Genomic DNA, 22479 nt, shown 5'->3' on the forward strand with positions numbered 1-22479 from the left:
GAGAGATGTACCACCACCACCAATTGTAACCATTTCTCCCTCTTAAGAGGACCAAAGTGTTGTCATGTGAGTTAAATCATGATTGGTAGGAGGGTTTGACATGGTTGTTGCTGGCAGCTCGGGAAGTGTTGCAGGACAGTTTAGGGTTTAGTCGCAATGACTAGGTTTTTGGGCATAAATGCATGGGCCACTTACAGTCCTTCGTCATGGGTTACAGGAGGATGAACCACCAGAGACACACCTGAACGTAAAAGACATACTCAGTTTTGCCATGCTAATTTCTTAAAACCATTTTATGTCCGTTCGTGGCTGAGGCAACTCCGGTAGCTGTAGAAATGGCTTCTGTTTCTTCCCCAGTGACAGCTGTATCAGAAGATGTTGTGACACCCGACGATTGTCTGTTACAACCACGTTTACAAAATTCTGAAACACTGGCTAATTTGGAGCAGTTGGTGAATAATTGACCTGATCAACAACTCACTTAATTTGTGAGTTTTCTGTTTTATTTTAAGATGCTCCTACTCAGACCCATCTAATAGAGCATGACATAGGATGTTGGAGAAGCTAAATTTATACATCAGCGCTTCTACCGTGTCTCACCGGATAAGCAGCATTATATAGTCTCTGAAATTAAATATATGGTTGAACGTAATATTGCTAAACCATCCTCTTCCAGCTGGGCATCCCCTTGTCTATTGGTTGGTAAGTCAGATGGAACATTTAGTTTTTGTACAGATTACGAAAATTAAGTAATGTCATGAAACCTGATTCTTTCCCTCTGCCACGCATGGAGGATTGTAGAGACCAAATTGGTTCTGCCACCTATGTCAGTAAATTCGACCAATTGAAGGGTTACTGGCAAGTACCTCTTACTCCTCGTGCTCAATAAATTGTATCGTTCGTCACTTCATTTGGCTTAAACTCTTATTCTGTAATGAGTTTTGGCCTTAAAAATGTGCCTGCCACTTTTCAGCACCTAATGAACCAGGTGGCGTCCGGCTTAGAGGGTTGTGCTGTATACTTGTGTTGTGGTCTATAGTCAGATTAGGGAACAACATCTCTGCTGTGTCCGAGCTCTGTTCGAACGTTGCTGGGGCTCGATTAGCCATTAACCTGGCAAAGTGTGAGTTCGCCAGGGCAACAGTAACTTTTTGTTACTGTTGCAAAGTAGTTGGGCAAGGCATGGTGCGTCCTGTGTGGGCTAAGGTCTGGCCATTGATAACTTCCCTCCACCAAGTACTAAGCGGGAGTTAATGCGTTTTATGGGCGTGGTAGGATATTATAGGAGTTTTTGTCCAAACTTTTCATCAGTAGTAGCTCCTTTAACTGATTTGTTGAAAATGAAAGTAAAAATGTAATGGTCCTTACTGTGCCAACAGTTATTTGAAAATGTTAAGAGGTTTCTTAGCACTGCACCTGTCCTGGCTGCGCCACGCTTTGGGACCTTTTCAGATTCAGGTGGATGCTAGCCAGGTTGGTCCTAGGGCTGTATTATTACAGACTGATGAAAATGGTGTAGACCATCCGGTCAGTTACTTCTCTCGTAAATTAATTTTTTTTCAAGTATATTATTCAACAATTGAAAAGGAGACCTTAGCATTGATTTGGGCATTACAACATTTTGATGTTTATGTGAAAAGTGGTATTTCTGAAATAGTGGTCTTTTCTGACCATAATCCACTGATTTTCTTACATTCTTTGCAGAGCCCAAATCAACCACTGGTTCGATGGCCTCTCTTTTTACAGCCCTATGCTTAAACATTCGGCATATACGGAATGTGGACAATATCCTAGCTGACACCTTGTCCCGTGCTCCTTGTGACGCTTGCTGAGGTTGATAACTTTAGTAGCTAATCTCTATCATTTTGGATTTCTCTCACCTTGAATGTCGCTTTTCTTAGGAGCCTAGAATTGCTGGAGAGAGGGATACCAAGTGTTAGATAGGAGAGATGACTCTGGATGAGCACTGTATTGGTGATGGGATTATATTAATAAAACAGTGTTGTAATTTTAAAATGTTACATTTCTGATCCTTTTGAGAATAGTAAATGAGGCCCTTTTGTAAGGTCCTCTTTTTCGGAGAGGTGTCACGAGCTTGCCATGTTATTTTATTTGGTTTTCTTTTTGTCTGTTATCTGTTGCTCTCCGTTTGTGATTGTGATATTGTGAACACTTGATGGATGGGCTGTGGGTAGTTTATTGCCTATTTGTTAACCGGTATTGGGGGTTCCGATGCTCTTTGTTCTTTTCTGATGTTTTGCAGGAATGGGCAGGTAGCAGGTGCCCATTGTCCTTGGATTAGAACTCTACCATCATGAGTTCTTCGTTTATCTCATCTACCTCGTAGCCATGGTTGAACTGGTTGGCATTTGAATGTCTTCCTTGTTTTTCATTTAGTTATGTTTCCCCTAGAATTTTGTAATAAATACATAATTTTGCAACCGTATCTATTTTGTGATCGCCGTTTTGGTTCCAGGTACTAGCCGAACTGTAACAGCAGCCATGCAAAGAGATTGTAGCCAGCAGCATAAAACGATGTTGTTAAGACCCAGCGGAAGCCTCTTACAACTGGTAGCTTCGGAAATGGATTGAACAAACAAGCAAGTGGTAAACGTGAAACGTGGGAGCTAGAAGTGTCAAACCCATTTATAATTTTTTTTTGCAAATTTCTACTTAAAATTGTTTATCTTTGGTAAATACGTGTTTGGTTTTGTTTAATTAATGAATTCTGAGGCAGAAATAATGCATTTACATGTCTAAAAATTTAGTTCTATTGAGTTAAACCTTCTACAGATCATTTGTGACTAGCATCATTTGTTGGCAGATGCCACTTGGTTTTGATATTTTGTTTCGTTATAGTATGATTTAAGTGTCTATACATGTCCAAATGCTTTATGGGATCACTGCATTTTTCACATTATTTACAGTTACTGCACTTATCTATTGATGATTTGATTTTGTCGATTTAAAGTATTTGACTGAAGTGGACAACACACTGCCCATTTTTAGAAATGTATTGCACCTACATTAGGGTAAAAATTCCCTTGAAAAAAATTCAGGGGGCAAGTATTGCCCCTTAATAAAAAATTGCTGATACTGATTCAGAGGCTGTGCAGGAATTTACTCAATATCCGCTGTTTAATCTTGCTTCTTATATTTTTTCAAAGTTAAAAGTTGCAATACCTTTCTAGCATTCAAATCTAACCTGAGGTGAGATGAGTGGCTGACTCCTCTTGAAGAGTAACCGTTCCTGTTATGTTCAGAGAGCATATGCGGGTGAAAAAGCCGCTAGCCATCAAGAACCTTCTTGAAGTCTTTGTAAACTCAATCTCTCTGTTTCCTTCAGTATCACACAGCTTGCCAAATGTGTGTGAGGTAGAAAAAGAAGAGGAAGTGGGAAGCTTAGTGAAAAGGTGCCTAAACATTCAGGAAAAAGATCCTTTAGGCAGGGTTTTATTGATATCAGCTCTGTCTAGTTCCTTACAGACGGGAAGGAAGATGTCAGTCATCTTTTTGAACTGTTGACTCTTCTCGACAGTTCAATCCAATGTCCCTTTAAGGCAAGTCAGTTCACTCGAAGGCCATATTGGTGATGCTCCCAGGTAGCTATTTTCTATGTAGGCAATGTACTTTTAGGGTTGAAATTCGATTCGAATTATATTGGGGAAAACTTGTAGAGCGATGAACAGGAGACCAAGGGGGCGCTACAGTCAGGTTCCGTAAGTGAATATCCCATTAATTTTTCCATACAGGAATTGATTATTAATAACTTTTAAAGACAGACCTACTGTGAGCTCCAAAGGTTGCTAATCGATCCATTCTGCATAACACGGCGGCTCATTGTTGTTTATCGCGGCCCATTCGGCACATTTCGCGGCCGAACCACCGGCTCGCTCGGTTCTCCCGATGGACATTCTGCCCCTGATCGCCCCAAAAGTGTGTTGGCCAAATGGGAAAATGCTCGGTATGCCAGATTACCAGTCCAGTCTCATTCTTACCCACACCTATCATATTTCTTTGAAGATATACATTTAACCACTGGAGTCTTATGGATTACTTTTATGCTGCCTTCATATGCTTCTTAGACCCTCAAAATTGTGGGTACCACTCACTTGAATTGTATGGACCTACAGAGCTAATATATCTTCCTACAAATCTTAATTTGAGTACAGCAGATGAAAGAAAGTCTTCCACATCTGGGATGGCTGAGAGAATGTAAATTTTTGGGTGAACTATCCCTTTAATGTTAGGGTCATGTAACACAATGAATAATGTTATAAATTAGAACTCAATAATGAAAAAAAATTAATAAATGAAAATATAAAAAAGTTTGCGAGAATTTTTGCTGCTAAATAAGGTGAAAACGTGTCATCACAGTCTGTGAAAAGGGCACATTCCTATTTATTTAAATGTGCAGAGACCAAAACTGTTTGTCAAGATTATGTCTCAAAGGCATATTTCAAATCAGCAATAAATCAATGGCATCATATAACAATTTTGCTTCTTTCACATTTTTGTCCTGCTCAAATCACACTAAAAATGCTTTGTGCATCCTATAGTATAGCCACCAACTAGACCAGCACTAACCAGCTTGGACCAGCATGATTTTCCAGCTTTTTTCTTTTTTTATGCATTAAGCAATTCTTTTCAGGAGGAACCAAAGACAAATAGAGTTAAAAATTGTGCAAACCTTGGTCAATTTGTACACCTTCTGATACAATGTGGACACATGGTGATTTTGACAAGCAAATCTACCTTTAGCAAAGTCACAGGGCTTTTTTCCTGAAACTAACAGAGCAACCGAGCATACAAACAAACATCAGATGCTTTTAACTTTCGGTACAGAAGTGTCGAGCATTGTGTCAGATAAGACAGCTGCATTGGTAGCCAATTAAGAGATCGTACACACCCACCTGGATAGAAGTTGAGAGAATGTTGGTTCACATCTCTCTGCACGAGACATCAAACTGTCCAGCATCCATGGCTGCCGGCACTCGGGGGAAAATAAAACACAGATCAGAGTGTGTGAAGGCCCTTTGAGAACTGTCATTAGCACTTCACACAGTGCAGCTGAAAGCTTCGTACACAAAACGTGTTGTCTTGACAGCGATCAAATCAACTGGGATTTGTTCCCAGCTTGGGCTGTCACAGCATGTTGAGCGGAGCCGTGACACGGTCTTTCAAAAATCAGTGTGTGGATATAGAAATTTATTTATCATCATTTAAAGTTGTTCTAGGTGTTTTTGTTAACCTCATAGGGAGTTAAGATCAGATTTGATTTTGGGTGCTTATAGTTTGGCTACCCGTAGGGAAAAATGGAAAATAGGATCTAGGATCTAGGACCTAGACAGCAGTGAGATTTCAAAGAGAGCAAACAATGAAAGCTTATGATCAATCGATGGTCTACTGAGACACCAGTCATCTTAAATGTGTCTCTTCTAAAGTTTCAGAAGAGATCACTGCAATGTCTCAAATTGAGCTAATATTTGGCAAGATACCTTAAAGTCTGCAATAAGAGATTTAAAATGAACTCAATTCTTGCAATTCTTCCCAGACAAAATGGTCTGAGCAATGGTATCCAAATTCATTTATTAGATTTATGATTTTAATATATCTCAACAATTGTCTCATTTGTGTCTATTTTGTTTTTCCTAAAAAGTTTTAAGATACACATTTCAGAAACGGTTAATAACAATAGCAAACATTATTGAGATCTCCATTAAATCTCAAGAATTATGAAAAAGCAACCTCAAAGCAATACAATTTTCCTCGGGGTACTGCCAAAGTTGTTTTAATACAAGTCATATCACTCGCCACCCATTCTCGTAATGCTTCTGGCACCTATTTGTTATGGATACAAGTACAGCTCCTATCGACTTGAATGGGGAAAGACTAAAATCTCCTAAACAGTTGGTCAACATTAAGATCAAATATCATATTTCAAATCATCACTAAAATCTGACAACAATGGAATGATGCAAATATACCCCACTGTTTTTCAGGCTGGTCCAGCTAATTTACATGCACATTATAGAGTAAATAGACAGGCAATGTGACTATCAAAAAGGGGATTGGCTGTTTTTGTATTTTTTTTCTCCCATGTCCCCGGATTGGCTCTTTACTGACTATAATGCAAGACTTCCATTCTTGCAAACACTATATTTAGCGTTACAGTTCATCCCATACATTTGTTATAAATGACCAATCTCATTTACACCAGAGACATTCATAATGTCTCTGGTATAGCAGAGAGTTCAGTGTGTACTCTTTTGGGCATGATCTGCTCTAGTCAATGTGAAGAGAAGGTTTTTTGATCCAGATGAGTTATACCAGAAGAACATTTTGATCCCACATACAGGCTGAACAGTGGTATTTCACAGGAGATTTTGGTATGTGTGGTATCAGCAGTCTAATTAAAGCTTTCTGGATATCTATAATTGTAAGGGCGTTGATGGCTCCTTTCTCTGCTTCTATTCTGTCTGTCACAGCTGGCTTGCCTTTGGGTGATATTAATAGTTGTAACTTTCTTCACAAAGGTATGAGGCGTAGAAATGTCCTTAAAGGGATAGTTCACCCAAAAATGACAAGTCTGTCATCATCATTTACTTCCCCACATGTTGTTTCAAACCCAAACTACTTTTTTCTTCCATGGAACACATGGTGATGTTAGGCAGAACAAAAGTCTCTGTCATTTTTCTCTTACGTTGTATGAAAAAAGATGCATTGAAATGATGAATGATGACTGAGGCTATCCAACATCTTATTGTGTTTACATACTTGTCTATAATGTTGCTACAGTATATCATTATCATGAAATACTTAATCGTTGAGTAGTTGGTTTACTAATATTCTAACATGCAACTGCTCTCACTCTAAACCATTTGACTCTTTGGCTTGATGTTATTTAAGGTCAAATTCTTGGGATTCAGACGTCAATGAGGGGAACTCCGTGCCTGAGGTTCAGAATGTTTGGAACTCTGTAAACAATGTGAACACACTTGAGTCTTAGTCTTAATAAAAATTTTGATTTGATAGAAACAGTTTAATGATATATGGATGTGTGCCACTTACAAAGCTGACAGTTCATGGCAAACTTGCCGCAAATTTGCCACTGATTATTTTCACATGCAAATGAGCTTTGCTTCAAACTCGCGGCAAATTGTCCATTGTTGCCAATGGTTTGCTGCAGATTCACCAGTAACGATGAAGAGCTGCAAACTTCTGGAAAACATTTGCGGAAAATCACAAGCTAATTGGCACGTTAAAATATTGAGTGGCAAGTTTGCTGGCTAGTTTGTCAGAACCTTTTTTTGTAAGGGAATCCATGACAACATCCTTCTTCTACTTAAATAAAACAAGAGTTCAACACTTCATTTCTGAGACTGAGAATACTTGAAGTTTTCCAGCATGAATTTGACATAAGTGGATGTAGTAATTAAATGAATGCAAAACGAATTAGCAAAGCTAGTGAAGCTTTGGCTACTGACAACTTTTAGAGTTTCCCATGAAAATTTGAGTGGTGATTGCCTGTTCAAAACTTTCCATCACGATGCTAGAATGTTGTGGGTGGTAGTCAGAGCACTGTTTTATGGTTGCTAAGGTGTTTTGAGAGGTATTTAGCCAGCTGTAAGAGTGTTCTGTGCGTTTGCTTTGATGTCCTGGGTGTTTCTGGTCCTTAAATATGGTTCAGGTCCCTCCTTCAATGTAACTCAATAGAATTTGTTTAGCCAGTTTATTGTTCGCTAGGCAAAAAATCACTCAGATCGCTAAGGAATATATAAGCACACCTCTCCTCAACAAACCACATGATTTAATGCATCTCTTTTTATAACTCTACAGATATGTTTTATAAGATCGGTTCTCTGTTGTTAGTATTGCTGGTGGTCCAGTTGAAGCAAAAAACAAACCAAAAATATATAACGAGCAGGGGCTGTGGGAACTGCTGCTCTCATGCACTCTCGTGACTACGTACATAAGAGCAATGGTCGGGGAGGATTTTAACTAAATAATGAGTAAGACTTTGGTTTGTTTTTCACCAAACCTTATCATATACATTTAGAACAAGGCATGAGTCGCATGAGATAATTTATTAGACTTCTGAATTTTAAATTTTAAAGCTTTAAGAGTTGGTCACCATCCACGGCCATTGTATGACATCAGAGAGCATAATATTATTTTTTCTAAATGTCTCCCTTTGTGTACTGAACAAGAAAGTAAATTATTATTGTGTTTTAATTTTTGGGTGAAATATCCCTTTAACTACGACTTGAGTTACATGGATTCATGCATGAATAAAGGCAACCTTATATACATGTTTGTAATAAAACATTTAAAGTACTTCAGCCTTGAATTAAATGTGCATAATTGGGGCCTGGGTTACTCAGCAAGACGCTAACTACCACCCCTCAGTTCGAATCCAGTGACTCTAGCCAGGTCTCCTAAGCAAACAAATTGGCCCGTTTGCTAGGGAGGGGCATTCCAAATTGGGGAGAAAAAGGGGACAAAATAAACAAATAAATAAATATGTGCATAATGTATTGTTGTCATAATTTTTAAATGTAATAACATTTTCTGTCTGAAGTTTTGCCATAAATAAAATTATATGACGCAGGATTGTTCCGTATTATTTACAACATAGATCATCCTTCTCAAATGTAGAAAAACACAATAATAATTGCGGACCCACTTTATATTAGGTATCTTTAACTGCTATGTACTTGATACAATGTACTTAGCATGTTCATATGCATTGTTGCATTATACTAACATTTAAAGTACCTTCATTTAATTACATCTGTTGATACACTGCTACCTCTACATAACCTCTAACCCTAACCCAACTCTTACCCTAAACCTACTCCTAAAACTACCCGTACCTCAACCTCAGTAGCAATTGTGAATCTTGTACGAATTTTGCAGAACAACATGTAGTTCTACAGTAAATTATTATATTTTAATGTTGGTATATTGCAGTGTATAATATAAAGTGGGACCATAATTGCCAGCAATAAGTTGATCTTAACCCGTTTTGCGTGATTCTCTGTTAACATATACTAACATATAATTAAGGTGGCTGTATTTCATGCATGAAGCCATATGACCCTAGTTGTAGTTAAGGTTAGCTCTTCATTAGTTCCTAATTAGACCATTCCTTAACTTCTCATTAGTTCATTGTGAAGTACAGCAAGTATTAATGTATAAATTCATGTACCCTTATTATGAAGTGTTTTTTACTGATATTCATTGTCCGCATGAGCGCAATCAGGATGATTGGCCAGATGTTCTCACAGTAAGCAACTCCACCTTTGGCTTCAGTGTTAGCTGTCATCCTGATGAATGATGCTAAAGAGCAATACGTTCACCAGAAAGTACGGGATTGGGGTCATTAAGTTTTTGACGTTTCAACAAAGACTGTGTTTAAATTACCAAACTTTCAAAGTATGTTCTGAACTTAATGAATAACTAGAGTCTCAACCATTGATGAATTACATTTTGTAGGTATGTGTAGATGTGTAGGATAAATACATTTTACTACTGTACGTCTGCCATGTTGCCTTTGCCTTTGACCCTTGTGTTCTTGGATCTAAATGACAACAAGCAACAATTTGTTGAGGTGTGGTTAAACACACAATTGAGCAGTACGATTGAACCACGAGGAAACACTTTCTTGGTACCTACACTAAAATAAATCAATAAATAAAGGTTTAGCCTATTTTAAAGATACACACATTTCAATTTCATAACAAATTACATAAAATGTAATTGTGTAATTTTAACAAAATTAAATCAAACTATATATATATATATATATATATATATATACAACCTGTCTCTGAATGTGGACAAAACAAAAGAGATGGTTGTTGACTTCTGGAGAGCACAGAGTGACCACTCTCCGCTGAACATCGATGGCTCCTCTGTGGAGATCGTCATTTAGTCTGTGTAGTCTCATGTGGTTCTGTGTTTGTCCTATGTTGTTTTATGTAGCACCATGAACGACAATAAAAACCGCTATATATATATATATATATATATATATATATATATATATATATATATATATATATATATGTATATATAAAGTCAAGCAGTTTTTATTGTTTTTATTATATATATATATATATATATATATATATATATATATATATATATATATATATACTGTATATATTGTTATATATTGTTATTTTATTGTGTTAAAGATTAGTCATTTCAATCTGATTGAATTTTGAAATGAATTGAATTGAATTGAAATGTATAAATCTTTAAAAATATAAAGTTTATAGCATTACTTAAAATTCAAAATTGTGTGAGACAATAACACTTGTTTAGAATATATCTAAAATTAAGTTTAATTTTCTAACCCCATTGGCAAAATGTTTTCTCTTATTTTAAGTATAAACCTCACTAAACATTTTTGGAAACATATAGCTATTTTGCATCAGGGGGAGAAACATAACCTTAATTCAAGATATATTCTTTGTAAACAAATCATAATATCTTTTAATGTGTATTCTCAGGTAAATGTACATTGTTTTAAGGATGTTTAGACATTTATTACTGGAAAACAAGACAACTGATGACAATGAAGAAAATATTCACACAGCATATATATGAAATATATACAGAATATATACTGTATTTGTTTTGTTCTGCAGACATCTTACTCTTTCGACATGCAACCTGCTTTTTGCATACTGTATAGCAGGGCAGTATGCATATTTGTACATAGGCTATACTATAGTATATGCTATAGTATAACTTATAAATCACAGCCACAGACTCAAAAAGGCTTGTCTGTCTGTATTGTGAGGAAACTTTCCTGTTTGTAAGTTTCATGTTGCAGAGACATCCGTGTGCATGACCCCGGTATGGCACTAGTTTGTGGAAGCATTGCCAGTTTTGTTGAGAACATTCCTATTTCCCCCCACCCTCCCAGACCCGCTCACTCATCTGAGACGTCTGTGTTTATCCTACCACTTGTTTTGCGAGATGAAATGGCAGCAAATCAAGCATTCGAGTCAAAAAGTTCTCAATGGTTTCCCTCACATTGGCCTGTTACATATTTTTATGTCTAGTACTTTCTGTTATGTGGTTGCTGCTAGTCCCTTGAGTTTATTCTTTGTTTACTGACAAACCATATTGAAGAAAAATGTAAGCATTGTTTCTAAAATGAGTCTCCGCCACACCAGAGTTGTGATTATCTGTTTCTGAAAAACATCCACCCCACTCTTGTTCGGTGTGTGATGGTGTGAATTGCAGAGGATCAGACTTTTTGTTGATGATTTCACATAAAACCTTGTACAATGGCTGCTGAATTATATTTATTTCCATTTATGCAACTGGAACAAGCTTTTATCGAAAGCAATTACAGTGCTTTTGTGATACACATCTCATCAGTCAATGCATTCCCTGGGAATCGAAACCCCGACGTTCATGTTACTAGTGCCTTGGGGTGTTGGGGAAGCTTCCCATGCTACAAGCTACTCATTTAAAGTAGTTAAACTAGTAACTCTACCCATTTAAAAAACAGTAGGCTACACTACAAGCCACTAAATAGTAGCTGACTACACTGAAGTTATTTAAAGGGATAGTTCACCCAAAAATGATAGTTCTTTCATCATTGACTCACCCTCATATGATAGGTGTGAGTGATATGATAGGTGTGGGTGAGAAATAGATCAATATTTAAGTCCTTTTTTACAATAACTCTCCATGTTCAAATTTTTTTAACATTTTGATTGTGAAAGTGTAGATTTATAGTAAAAAGGATTTAAATATTGATCTGTATCTCACCCACACCTATCATATCGCTTCTGAAGACATGGATTTAACCACTGGAGTCTTATGGATTACTTTTATGAGGCCTCTATGTGATTTGTGGAACTTTAAATATCTGGTCACCAATCACTTGCATTGTATGGACCTGGCGGAGATATTCTTCTAAAAATCGTTGTTTGTGTTCTATAGAAGAAAGAAAGTCATACACATCTGTGATGACATGAGGGTGAGAAAAAGTGATTAAAATTTTCATTTTTGGGTGGACTGTCCCTTTAAGAATGAAAATCTCATGGTATTATTTAATTTTGCTATCAGAATAGTATTCATCTGGTACAAAAACAATGAAGCCCTCAATTAAGGTGACTTTAAATAGTTATGTTAAATTTTATATAAATACAAATGTTTTTATTTTGTTTACTATTAAATACATACACAGTAGGTTAATCACTGGACATATAAAAAAACATGTAAATAATAAAACTAGAATGCCAGCTTTTGTATGTCAAGTTCTAAAACTCAAACAGCAGCAATCAACTGAATATTTAGCTACAAGAAAGACATAATGACTCCTGTGCAGGGGTTCAAGTGAATCTGATATGTGATTTTGAAATTGTATTTTAACTGGTTTATTTAAATGAACCTTCAGATCGAATCAATTCACTAAAATTAATTGGATTTTCCAACACTATATATATATATATATATATATATATATATATATATATATATATATATATATATATATATATATATAAGTAAAACTGGATTCATACTGTCAAATTTTGGCCAAAATTTCACCATCTGAGACAAATTTCAGGGACTTTAAAAGATTTCTCTGGTCGTTTTTTTTTTTTCAAATCGTCAGTCTTTCATAGCTTAATGTGACATGTTTACCGATGGCCAGTGTATTGCCTTTGTGATGAATCATAGACGTTGAAGAATTTATGTCAGAACTTTTGCATCGCAGTTTTGTATTGTGACTTCTCCTACTCTATGATGACCAAATTGTATAACATCCAGTCAATGGTGTCAATCGGGATGATTGGGACATAAGACTTGACTACGATGTGTATCGTACATTCTTACCTAATGTTGCACAGTGTGCCATGGCTTTTACCCTAAATGTGACTGGGATCATTCAGTCTGGCAAGTAACAATCATAAAGAACTGTAAAAAATCATACAGTGTGCATCTGGCTTAAATCTGGCTTAAATTAGAATTTTTTTTCAACCAGTTAATTTATGTGAACCGTCCAAACAAACAGATTCACTCAAAAATATTGGACTTTCCAAAGCCTCAGCTGAGAGAAAGGACCATTTAGGAGATTGACAGGGTGTGTTTGAATATTGCCTCAGTTCACTCAGCTATACAGCTGGGTATTATTGACTGAATGACTGAAACAAGTTGACAGTAAGAAGAGCGATATAATGTTTTGTTGTACTACACCTCTACTCTTTGGGAAACAATTGCTCGTTGCTGGAAAATCTACACTATTGTGAATATATCTGAACTAATGTACAAATACTGCTGAGTGACACCTCTTGAGCTACAGGAAAACAACTGTTTCCACAAGTATATTGCATCATCAACCTCACAGGATTCTACAATAGCTTAAGACATTTATTTGTATTTCATCTGTAAAGCTTTGCCGTTAGCAGGCTTATGAGGGATCTAAGGGCTTCTGATGAATTAGCTGCCATTTTCCAGACATCGGCTGTACAATGCCTCACCAGGACGCCGCTACTCACAGTGACAGTGAAATGATCTTTCCCTTATTAAACGCCTACATCCTTATGAAGGTGGGGTAATATAGTCTCCCGCTTTTACCTGGAGGAGGGAGCCTGCATTAAATATTAATTAAAAGTCACATCAGGAGCTCTACTCTAATATCAGTCTTCCTGGTCTTCAGGTGCAGACAGAAGCGATAAGCAACTTTATTACCTTTATTGAGGATGGAAGGAAGGCGGTAGGGGAGGAATATGGGAAGAAAAGGGAATGAAGGCAGAGAGAGAGAGAGATTCATCTTTTGTGTAGATACTTTCATGAGTTTGTGAAGAGACTGGTTTTGCTATGTGAAAAGTTGTTTTGTGGAAATAGAAAAAGAAAGAGGGGAGAAGGAAAGAGAGACAGTATTGGAAGAATACAAGACTACTCTGATGTGAAAAGTGAAAATGAGGGTGGGGATTTTTTGGTGAGGATTGGGGCTCTGTGGTACTTCCAGTGTTTAATTAATTCACAGGGGTTTCAAGCTCACGTCCTGCACCCAGAATTCACCTCTCCTTGTTTATGATTCACTTTTAAGGACATGTATTGATAAACAACCCTTCTTCATGTTTTAATGAAAAAGAGAGTTAAATCCTTATCTTTGAGGTAGGTTCAGACTTCTTAATTAACTAAGTTCAGAGCATCGCACATAGACTCACAAGACACAACTGGGTTTTCATTCACATATTTATATATACATTTAAGATACAGCATAAAAAATTCATTTTTTCAGTACATGCATTCCCTGGGAATTGAACGCATGGCCTTGCCGATGCTAGCACCATGAATTTGGCAGATTGTTTTATCCAAGGCAACATACTGTACAGGGAATTTAAATTATGCATTTTGTCAATACATGCATTCCCAGGGAATCAAACCTGTGACCATGGCATTGCTAGTACTATACTCTAACAATTTAGCTTTAGGAACACAGGTCTAAACTCGCTTGATCCCATGATGGCTTGCATTTGAGCTGATCATGTCATTCTCTGTCCTTTGCAGGTATGGAAAAATTGTGTCTACAAAGGCAATCCTGGACAAAAACACTAACCAGTGCAAAGGTGAGTACCCCAGTCAATATTGTATTGCAATAAAAAGCATGCTCACATAGAACTCAAGCTCTCTTCATATAATCAATAATCCCTGTAAAATATCAGCTTTTGACTGACTATGATTGGTTTAAAGATTGTTTGGATGATCTTTGAAAGCACAAAGGTGCTTACGTTATTGTAGGAGGGGTCTTTACAACCGGATAAGACATTAGCGTGACTAACAGAGTTAGGCCAGGCATACACGGTGCAAGTTCTGACACTCGGGAGGTCGTGATCCCTGGCAAACATTACGAGCCACTTTATCTGAAAATCATACAGGTGCAATCATACATGACACGACTTTATAACCTGGCAAATTACAGAGCAATTGCATGAATTTTCACGCTATATATCATTATAAGACATAAAGCCAGAGGAGGACATTGCTTTAATTCCTCGTAGCTTGCAATTTAGAAATAAAAAAGAAGACTGGCATGTGGGCTGCATTAGCTGAAAACTCATCTGCCGATAAAAATAATTTAAAAAGGATACTTTTTAAAAACGCTGTCCAACATTTGACAGATTCAGATTTCGAAAGGAGGCTGTGTGATTTTCTGTCTGCATACATCAATCATAACATCAGTGTCTTGCTGCTGCCAGTTACTGCATGATAATAAAGTGCACAAAATTTACAAGATTAAAAAGAAAGTGCGTAAAATTTTCGCACCGTTTCTGTCGGTTATACTTGGATTTATTTTGTGCAAAAATGATGTTTCGTGCAAAATTCTGAATTATTTTAATGGAGTAGGCTACCTGTAATATTCAGCTTTAGGTGTAGGCTACGTCCTTCTCATCTGTGTCACTGCATGTTGATAGCAGACATGCTGAAGAAGATCCATGTGGTCTTGTCCATGTCAATGCACTTTAAAGCCACACAGAAAACTAAACAAATCTTGTTTTAGCACAGCGGTTGATTGACAGGTAGAACTTTCAACCTAGAAGTCCTTTGTTTCACTAGACATGCACTTGGAGAGTAAAAAAAAAAATCTTCTATCACATATCCACTATTGTGTGCATATACAATTATAATAGATGCTATATCGCCCTAAATGTGGGCCTAGAACTTAAACAAATACAAGTTTGACAAATAAAAATAGACCATGATGGAAATTTCAAAACTCTGTCCATCAGAGTGATAAAAAAAGGTTTTCTAGCACAACCCGTATGGCAAATTATTTGTTTGAAGAGCAGAGAACAGCATGACATTTCTGTAGAATCCATCCCAATGATGTGGTCATGAATAACATGGCGAAAACTGATTTAACACACGGCCATTCTCCAAATGTGTAAAAGCTTTATGAGCACTCAGTTTACATTGATCATGAGAGCTGTAACACCTTCTCTTGATTGGTCAACTTCAGGTGGATAACCAGCCTGAATTTTTTAACCATTTTAAAAATATTATTGGGCAGACGTGAGCTGCTTGTATATGTCGCTCGGCTCCGCTCGTAATTCTTCTTACACGATGTGAGCCACGACCACACGAGCACCCACGATTTCCATGCGAGCTCTCCCGACTGGAAAAACATCGATCGGGAGCTCGCACGACAGCCGAAAATCGCAGCGCGCATGCCCGCCTTTAGTTGCAGTGAGAAAAAGCACTGGGCTACTGTTGTGTTGATTTTAAAAGTACGGGCCCAGTCATGGGGGTTTAAAAATAGATGTTAGGGCAAGGGAAGTGTCCGACTGAAATTGATGATTTAGCAGACAGACTTTTTTCAGGAAACACTCAGCCAGAGCTGTAAATAAACAACCTGTCATCCTACACAATCTGCCAAGATTGTTTTTTGTACATTTATGTGTGTGTTTATTTATTTGTTATGCTTTCTCTCCATGGACATATCTAATATATGCAAAAATGAGTATTGATGCACACATGAGAAGGGGTAGATGAATGGGAAGTACAGGAAACCACTCCAGGCTTTAAAGGACTTCCTCTTCCTGGAGTTAACTGCCCTCCTACTCTGTCAGGCTTCTCCACCCTGATGGGCTTCCAGCCAGGACTTATGGGAGCCAGGCAGATCAGACAGACAGGAACCGATAGTAAAAAAAAAAAGGAAAAAATTGAAGAAAAAAAAAGAATGGGATTTGCTTCATTCGCAGTTCAAATTTTGTCAAGCTCCAATGAATCACACAAATCAACATGCAGTATGTTTGTCCTGCTTTCTTCCCCAACCACTATTTTTTGCATAATATACTGTACGCTATATTAATTTCAAACATGCTCTTTTATGTTGTGATCAAACTCTATTTGCAAATACAAGGCTGTCTGGCGTAGATTAATCCTGTACGATGGAGTCCTCATTCAACTATGTAAACCATTGTGGGTTATTTACAGTTGGATTTGCTTCTGAATTCTACATGTCAAGATCATTTGAAGGTTATTCTCCAAAGCTTTGCCATGTTTTTAATTACTCTCCCTACATGGATTGTTGGCTGTATGTTAAACATACATACGTATATTTGATTTGCATTAAGCAACTATTTATTTATTATTTTTTTTGCTTCTGGAACTGGAAGGATTCTGCCTAATGGTAATTACGAACTTGTTTGTACAAAAAAAGGCACATTTTCAATTTCAGACAGCTGTTTTTTTCCCCTTGTCCTCAATGACAGATGGAGAGGGTTGGTGGGGGTTTTGGGCAACAGAGAGGGTGTGTTTGATTTCTCTTTGGCTCAATCACGAGCCTCTCATTAGTCGTACAACACACCAGCATGAAGACAAGCTCTCTCTTTTACTCCCTTTCTTTCCTTTTCAAATTAGAATTATCTGCAGATGAGGGAGACCGTATGCATGTCTGAATCTTTTCCCCACAGAGTTGATATCCGAGGAGGAATGATGAAGGAAAAAAAAGGAGGGAAACCATGCTGAAATAAAAGCTTAAACCACCCTAAGATATTTTGTGTGTTAATGCTGGTTTCTCTGACATGTCAGGCTTGTCTGTTTGATTTTAGAAAAGGCTGATTTTGGAAAGGTTTTGGGCACTTTTTAACTGATCAGATGGCAAAACAGTTGTGGGAGACCAGTTGAAGATCAGCATGGCCAAGTTGCAAGAACAGCTGAAACCAGATAAGGCCATCTGAAACCAGCTAAGACATGGTTTTAGAGGGGTTTGTGCACTTTGTTCAGCTGGTTAGGTTGGGAGACCAGATGGCCGACCAGCTTTGGGAGACCAGTTGAAGACCAGCTTGGCCAGGCTGAAAGAAAAGCTGAATCTATCTAACATCCGCTAAAACCAGCCGAGACCTGGATTTAGAGAGTTTTGGGGCACTTTCAGCTGGTCAGGCTAAGGGAGCAGATGGCCGACCAGCTATGGGATACTAACTTTGGCCAGCTAAGAAAAGTAAACCATCTTAGGCTGGTTAAAGACCAGCTTAGACCAGCATTAACTTCCATTGGTCTATAATGGTTTGCGCTGGTTTGTGCTGTCTAGCCATGGCAACACATGACAACATACAGTTGAAGGGACTGGAGTGGTGGTGGCATAGTGGGCTAAAGCACATAACTGTTAATCAGTTAATCAGAAGGTCGCTGGTTTGATCCCCACAGCCACCACCATTGTGTCCTTGAGCAAGGAACTTGCTCCGGGGGAATTGTCCCTGTAATAAATGCACTGTAAGTTGCTTTGGATAAAAGCATCTGCCAAATGCATAAATGTAAATCTAAGTCAGAAGTTTACATACACTCATTTTTTAACCACTTCACAGACTTAATATTATCAAACTATAGTTTTGGCAAGTCGTCTAGGACAACTAGCCAGTTAGCTTCTGATAGGAGGTGTACTGAATTGGAGGTGTAACTGTGGATGTATTTTAAGGACTACCTTCAAACTCAGTGCCTCTTTGCTTGACATCACGGGAAAATCAATAGAAATCAGCCAAGACCTCAGAAAAACAAATTGTGGACCAATTTCCAAATGTCTGAAGGTACCACGTTCATCTGTACTTATATGCAAGTATAAACACCATGGGACCACGCAGCTATCTTACAACTCAGGAAGGAGATTCATTCTGTCTCCAAGAGATGAATGTTGTTTGGTACGATAACTGCAAATCAATCCCAGAACAACAGCAAAGGACCTTGTGAAGATGCTGGAGTAAACAGGTAGACAAGTATCTATATCCACAGTATAATGAGTCCTTTATCGATATTACCTGAAAGACTGCTCAGCAAGGAACAAGCCACTGCTCCAAAACCACCATAAATAAACCACTACAGTTTGCAAGTGCACATGGGGACAATGATATTACTTTCTGGAGAAATGTCCTCTGGTATAATGAAACAAAAATTTTACTGTTTGGCCATTATGACTATCGTTATTTTTGGAATAAAAAGGGTGAGGCTTGTGAGCGAAGGACACCATCCCAACCGTAAAGCATTGGGGTGGCAGCATCATGTTGTGGGGGTGCTTTGCTGCAGGAGGGACTGGTACACTTCACAAAATAGATGGCATCATGAGGAAGGAAAATTATGTGTATATATTGAAGCAACATCTCAAGACTTCAGCCATGAAGTTAAATCTCGGTCGCAAGTGGGTCTTCCAAATGGACAATGTCCTCAAGCATACCTCCAAAGTTATGGCAAAATGGCTTAAGGACAACAAAGTGAAGGTATTGGAGTGGCCATCACTAAGCCCTGACCTCAATCCGATTTTGAATTGTGGGCAGAACTAAAAAAAACCTATGCAATCAAGGAGGCCTACAAACCTGACGCATTTACAACAGTTCTGTCTTGAGAATTGGGCCAAAATTCCAGAAACGTATTTTGAGAAGCTTGTGGAAGACTACCCAAAATGTTTTACCCAAGTTAAACAATTTAAAGACAATGCTACCAAATACTAACAAAGTGTATGTAAACTTCTGACTAACTGAGAATGTGATGAAAGAAATAAAAGCTGAAATGCCTAATACTTTCCACTATTATTCTGACTTTTCACATTCTTAAAAAAAAGCAGTGATCCTCACTGACCAAAGACATGGAATGTTTTCTATTATTAAATGCCAGGAATTGTGAAAAACTGAGTTTAAATGTATTTGGCTAAGGTGTATGTAAACTTCTGACCAGCAAAATAGTAAAATAAAAAAATTTGGTCAACCAGCGTCATCAAGCTTTTTAGTTAAGCTTGCTAAGAAGCCTGATAGAGACACCAAAATACAAACATCCCAGACTTGACTCCAGCATCTAAAATACAACATATGCAGGTATTTTAAAAGGCAAGCGGTTGTGTGTGGAGGATGTTTTTGGAACGAAAACAGAATATGTTCACTTATTCAAGGCATATTTGAATTTATGGATTTAATTATGGAAATCTTCCAAAACAGCCTATTCCAGTACAGGGCGTCACATTGTTAATAGGAATTGAATCCTTTATTCTTCGACTTGGAATCTCTATCCCAGCCCACTTCCTGAAAGCTGTTGTGTAGCTCTCTTGGTCAACGACCTCAGGAATGCTTGCAGCGTTTCTCTCTAACCAGAAGTGTTCCTCTCTCTGGATCAAGAACAGTCTACTAGAAATCCTTTTTCACACACATGCACTGTTTTCTTAGGCTTATGAAACATCTGCAGCCTTTGGAGCATCTGGCTGGCTCAATTCTCCACTGTAGAGATCTTCTTCTCTCTTTTTCTGTCTCTTTCTCACTTCCATGTTCAGTGGGTTGCTTCAAAGTGGATGGCATGCTGTTCTATATGTTAGGTGTGTGCGTAAATGAAGACATATGTTTGCCGTATAGAGCTTTTGGCTTGAACTCTTCGCAAGCTCTCAAAAGCTCTGCCTTCTACCATCTGTGGTTTCAAATGTCAGTTGGGCCTTGTGAGTGTGTGTGTTTAGAGTTTAGCAAGGCTCATGGTGAGATGCCTCCACTGAATGAAGACACACTGCCTCAAAAGTGCCTCAAACACACTAAGGGGGTAATTCACTTGGAATGAATTGCACCCACTGATAGCACTGTTATTTTGCACATGCTGTCTGCTTATGTTCAGCGCCTGATTCGTGAAAATGAATTATGCAAATCAGGTGACGGTGCAAACACTCCCCAAATAATTTGTGCTGAGTGCAATTTGCATGCCGTAATTCCCCATCTTGAAGGCCAGTTCTAAGTCGTCAGTTGTAGAGGATACAGCAGACTACTACTGTCTTGCATATAATGCTGAGACTGTACAACATTGCTCAATCGCTGTGATCCATGCACCTGAATCTGAAAAATGCCAAAAGTTTGTTTGTCTATGACGCACATCTGATTATGTGGCTGGTTATAACACTTTTGTCCATCACTCGATGAACTACTGCTGCCATGATCAATGGAAATTGTAAACAAATATATCTTTTAAAAAACAATCCTATTCCTAAATTCTGCACAAATCAGGCGTTAAAAGCGTTACTTGCTGCAAGCAAATAGTTTTGTGAAAATACTGCAATCTGTAGTAAGATTAATTTACATATAAAGTAAGCATGTTTGCAAAAAAAAAAAAAAAAAAAATGGCAAATACTATATACATATTCCAACAGCAGCAGCAGAGCATGGTTAAGCTGGACTGCAGATGGTTAGTGATTAAGATGCATGTTTTTGCACTGAAATACCTGAGATACTGTTTAGTGAACTGGCCCCTGAGGGTCTTCAAGAACTTCTGCCTCTGCATTTCTTATTGCGATATGTCGTAGAGGAAGTCACGGATCTTCTCTCTCGCTCTGTCTGTGTCTATCTCGCTCTTTCTGCCAAGAACAGAAATGTTTGGTAAAAGAGTTGGGTGGGGGAGGAAGGGTGAGGCAGGCTAAATCCTCCTCTGTCCTGTTACTTAGGAAATGGATGACAAGCATGAGCCTTGAACAAAATGGCTGTTTCCTGTCTCTCCATATACACAGTATATATATATAGTATGTGGGTATGTGTGTATATACTGTATATATATACAGTATATACACACATACCCACATACTGTACACACTTTGTCTCCACTATCAGCATGATAAGACAAACAATTGAGTGGCCTTATTTTGACACGTGGATTTAAAATCTGTCGGATAATGTCTGATATAGAATACTTTCCTTTTGGAAAAACACTAAGATATGTCTGATTGTGTGCTATAATGTGTATAAATAACTTACTTACTGTCTATCTGTCTGTGTAGGATATGGCTTTGTTGATTTTGACAGTCCAGCGGCAGCACAGAAAGCCGTAGCATCCCTGAAGGCCAGTGGAGTGCAGGCACAGATGGCAAAGGTAAGCTGGGTTTTACACTGTGTCCTAACCAGGTGTGCTGTGACAACTTTAGAAGCATCAAGTCATTTTTCGGTTCCCAGTGAAAGTGAACATTTACACCAAGCAACAACAGTCAATCAGTGCATATTTAATGCTTAAAGTAAACATGAAAACCAAAGTAACCCTACAGTATATACTTGCTAAATACATGTTTGATTTATCACTAAGTTATTCCAAAGAAAATGTGTCTTTATACTCTTTCATCAAAATGCAATAACTTGCTCTGCCTTTTAAACAACAACTTTTCTTTTTTAGGCTAACATACTGTAGGCCACATGTACTGAAAAATTATGCTAACCAACAGCCAAAGTAGCTATTTAGGCATTGATTTATCTACTTATATCTTAAAACTAATATTTTCAAGCTAATGGCCTAAAGCTACCGCAGTAATTTAATACTGATAAATAGCAATACGTCAAGATGCTCTCGAAGGTGAACTTGACTTTCAGTCTCCACGTCTCTGTAAAAAAAAACTCCTCAAAAGTGGGTGCTGGCAATGTTCCAGGAGGGTAGAGTACTCTTCCATCACATTACGTAAGTAAAACGGTTTGCAAAAACCGTGTTGATCCAATGCATGTTGGCTTT

The 22479-nt window shown here is 37.8% G+C and overlaps 1 protein-coding gene across 3 annotated transcripts in view; it reads left to right on the plus strand.

Moving 5' to 3' along the window:
• Positions 1-22479, plus strand: part of rbms3 (RNA binding motif, single stranded interacting protein) — a 233536-nt gene that overhangs the window by 69558 nt on the left and 141499 nt on the right. For all 3 annotated transcript variants that reach the window (XM_052144710.1, XM_052144708.1, XM_052144709.1), the window contains exons 3-4: positions 14548-14606; positions 21764-21855. In XM_052144710.1, coding sequence (XP_052000670.1) covers positions 14548-14606; positions 21764-21855 — 151 coding nt within the window. The remainder of the gene's footprint in view (positions 1-14547; positions 14607-21763; positions 21856-22479) is intronic.

The sequence above is a fragment of the Xyrauchen texanus genome, chromosome 15 (assembly GCF_025860055.1).
Source record: "Xyrauchen texanus isolate HMW12.3.18 chromosome 15, RBS_HiC_50CHRs, whole genome shotgun sequence".
Taxonomy (NCBI): domain Eukaryota; kingdom Metazoa; phylum Chordata; class Actinopteri; order Cypriniformes; family Catostomidae; genus Xyrauchen; species Xyrauchen texanus.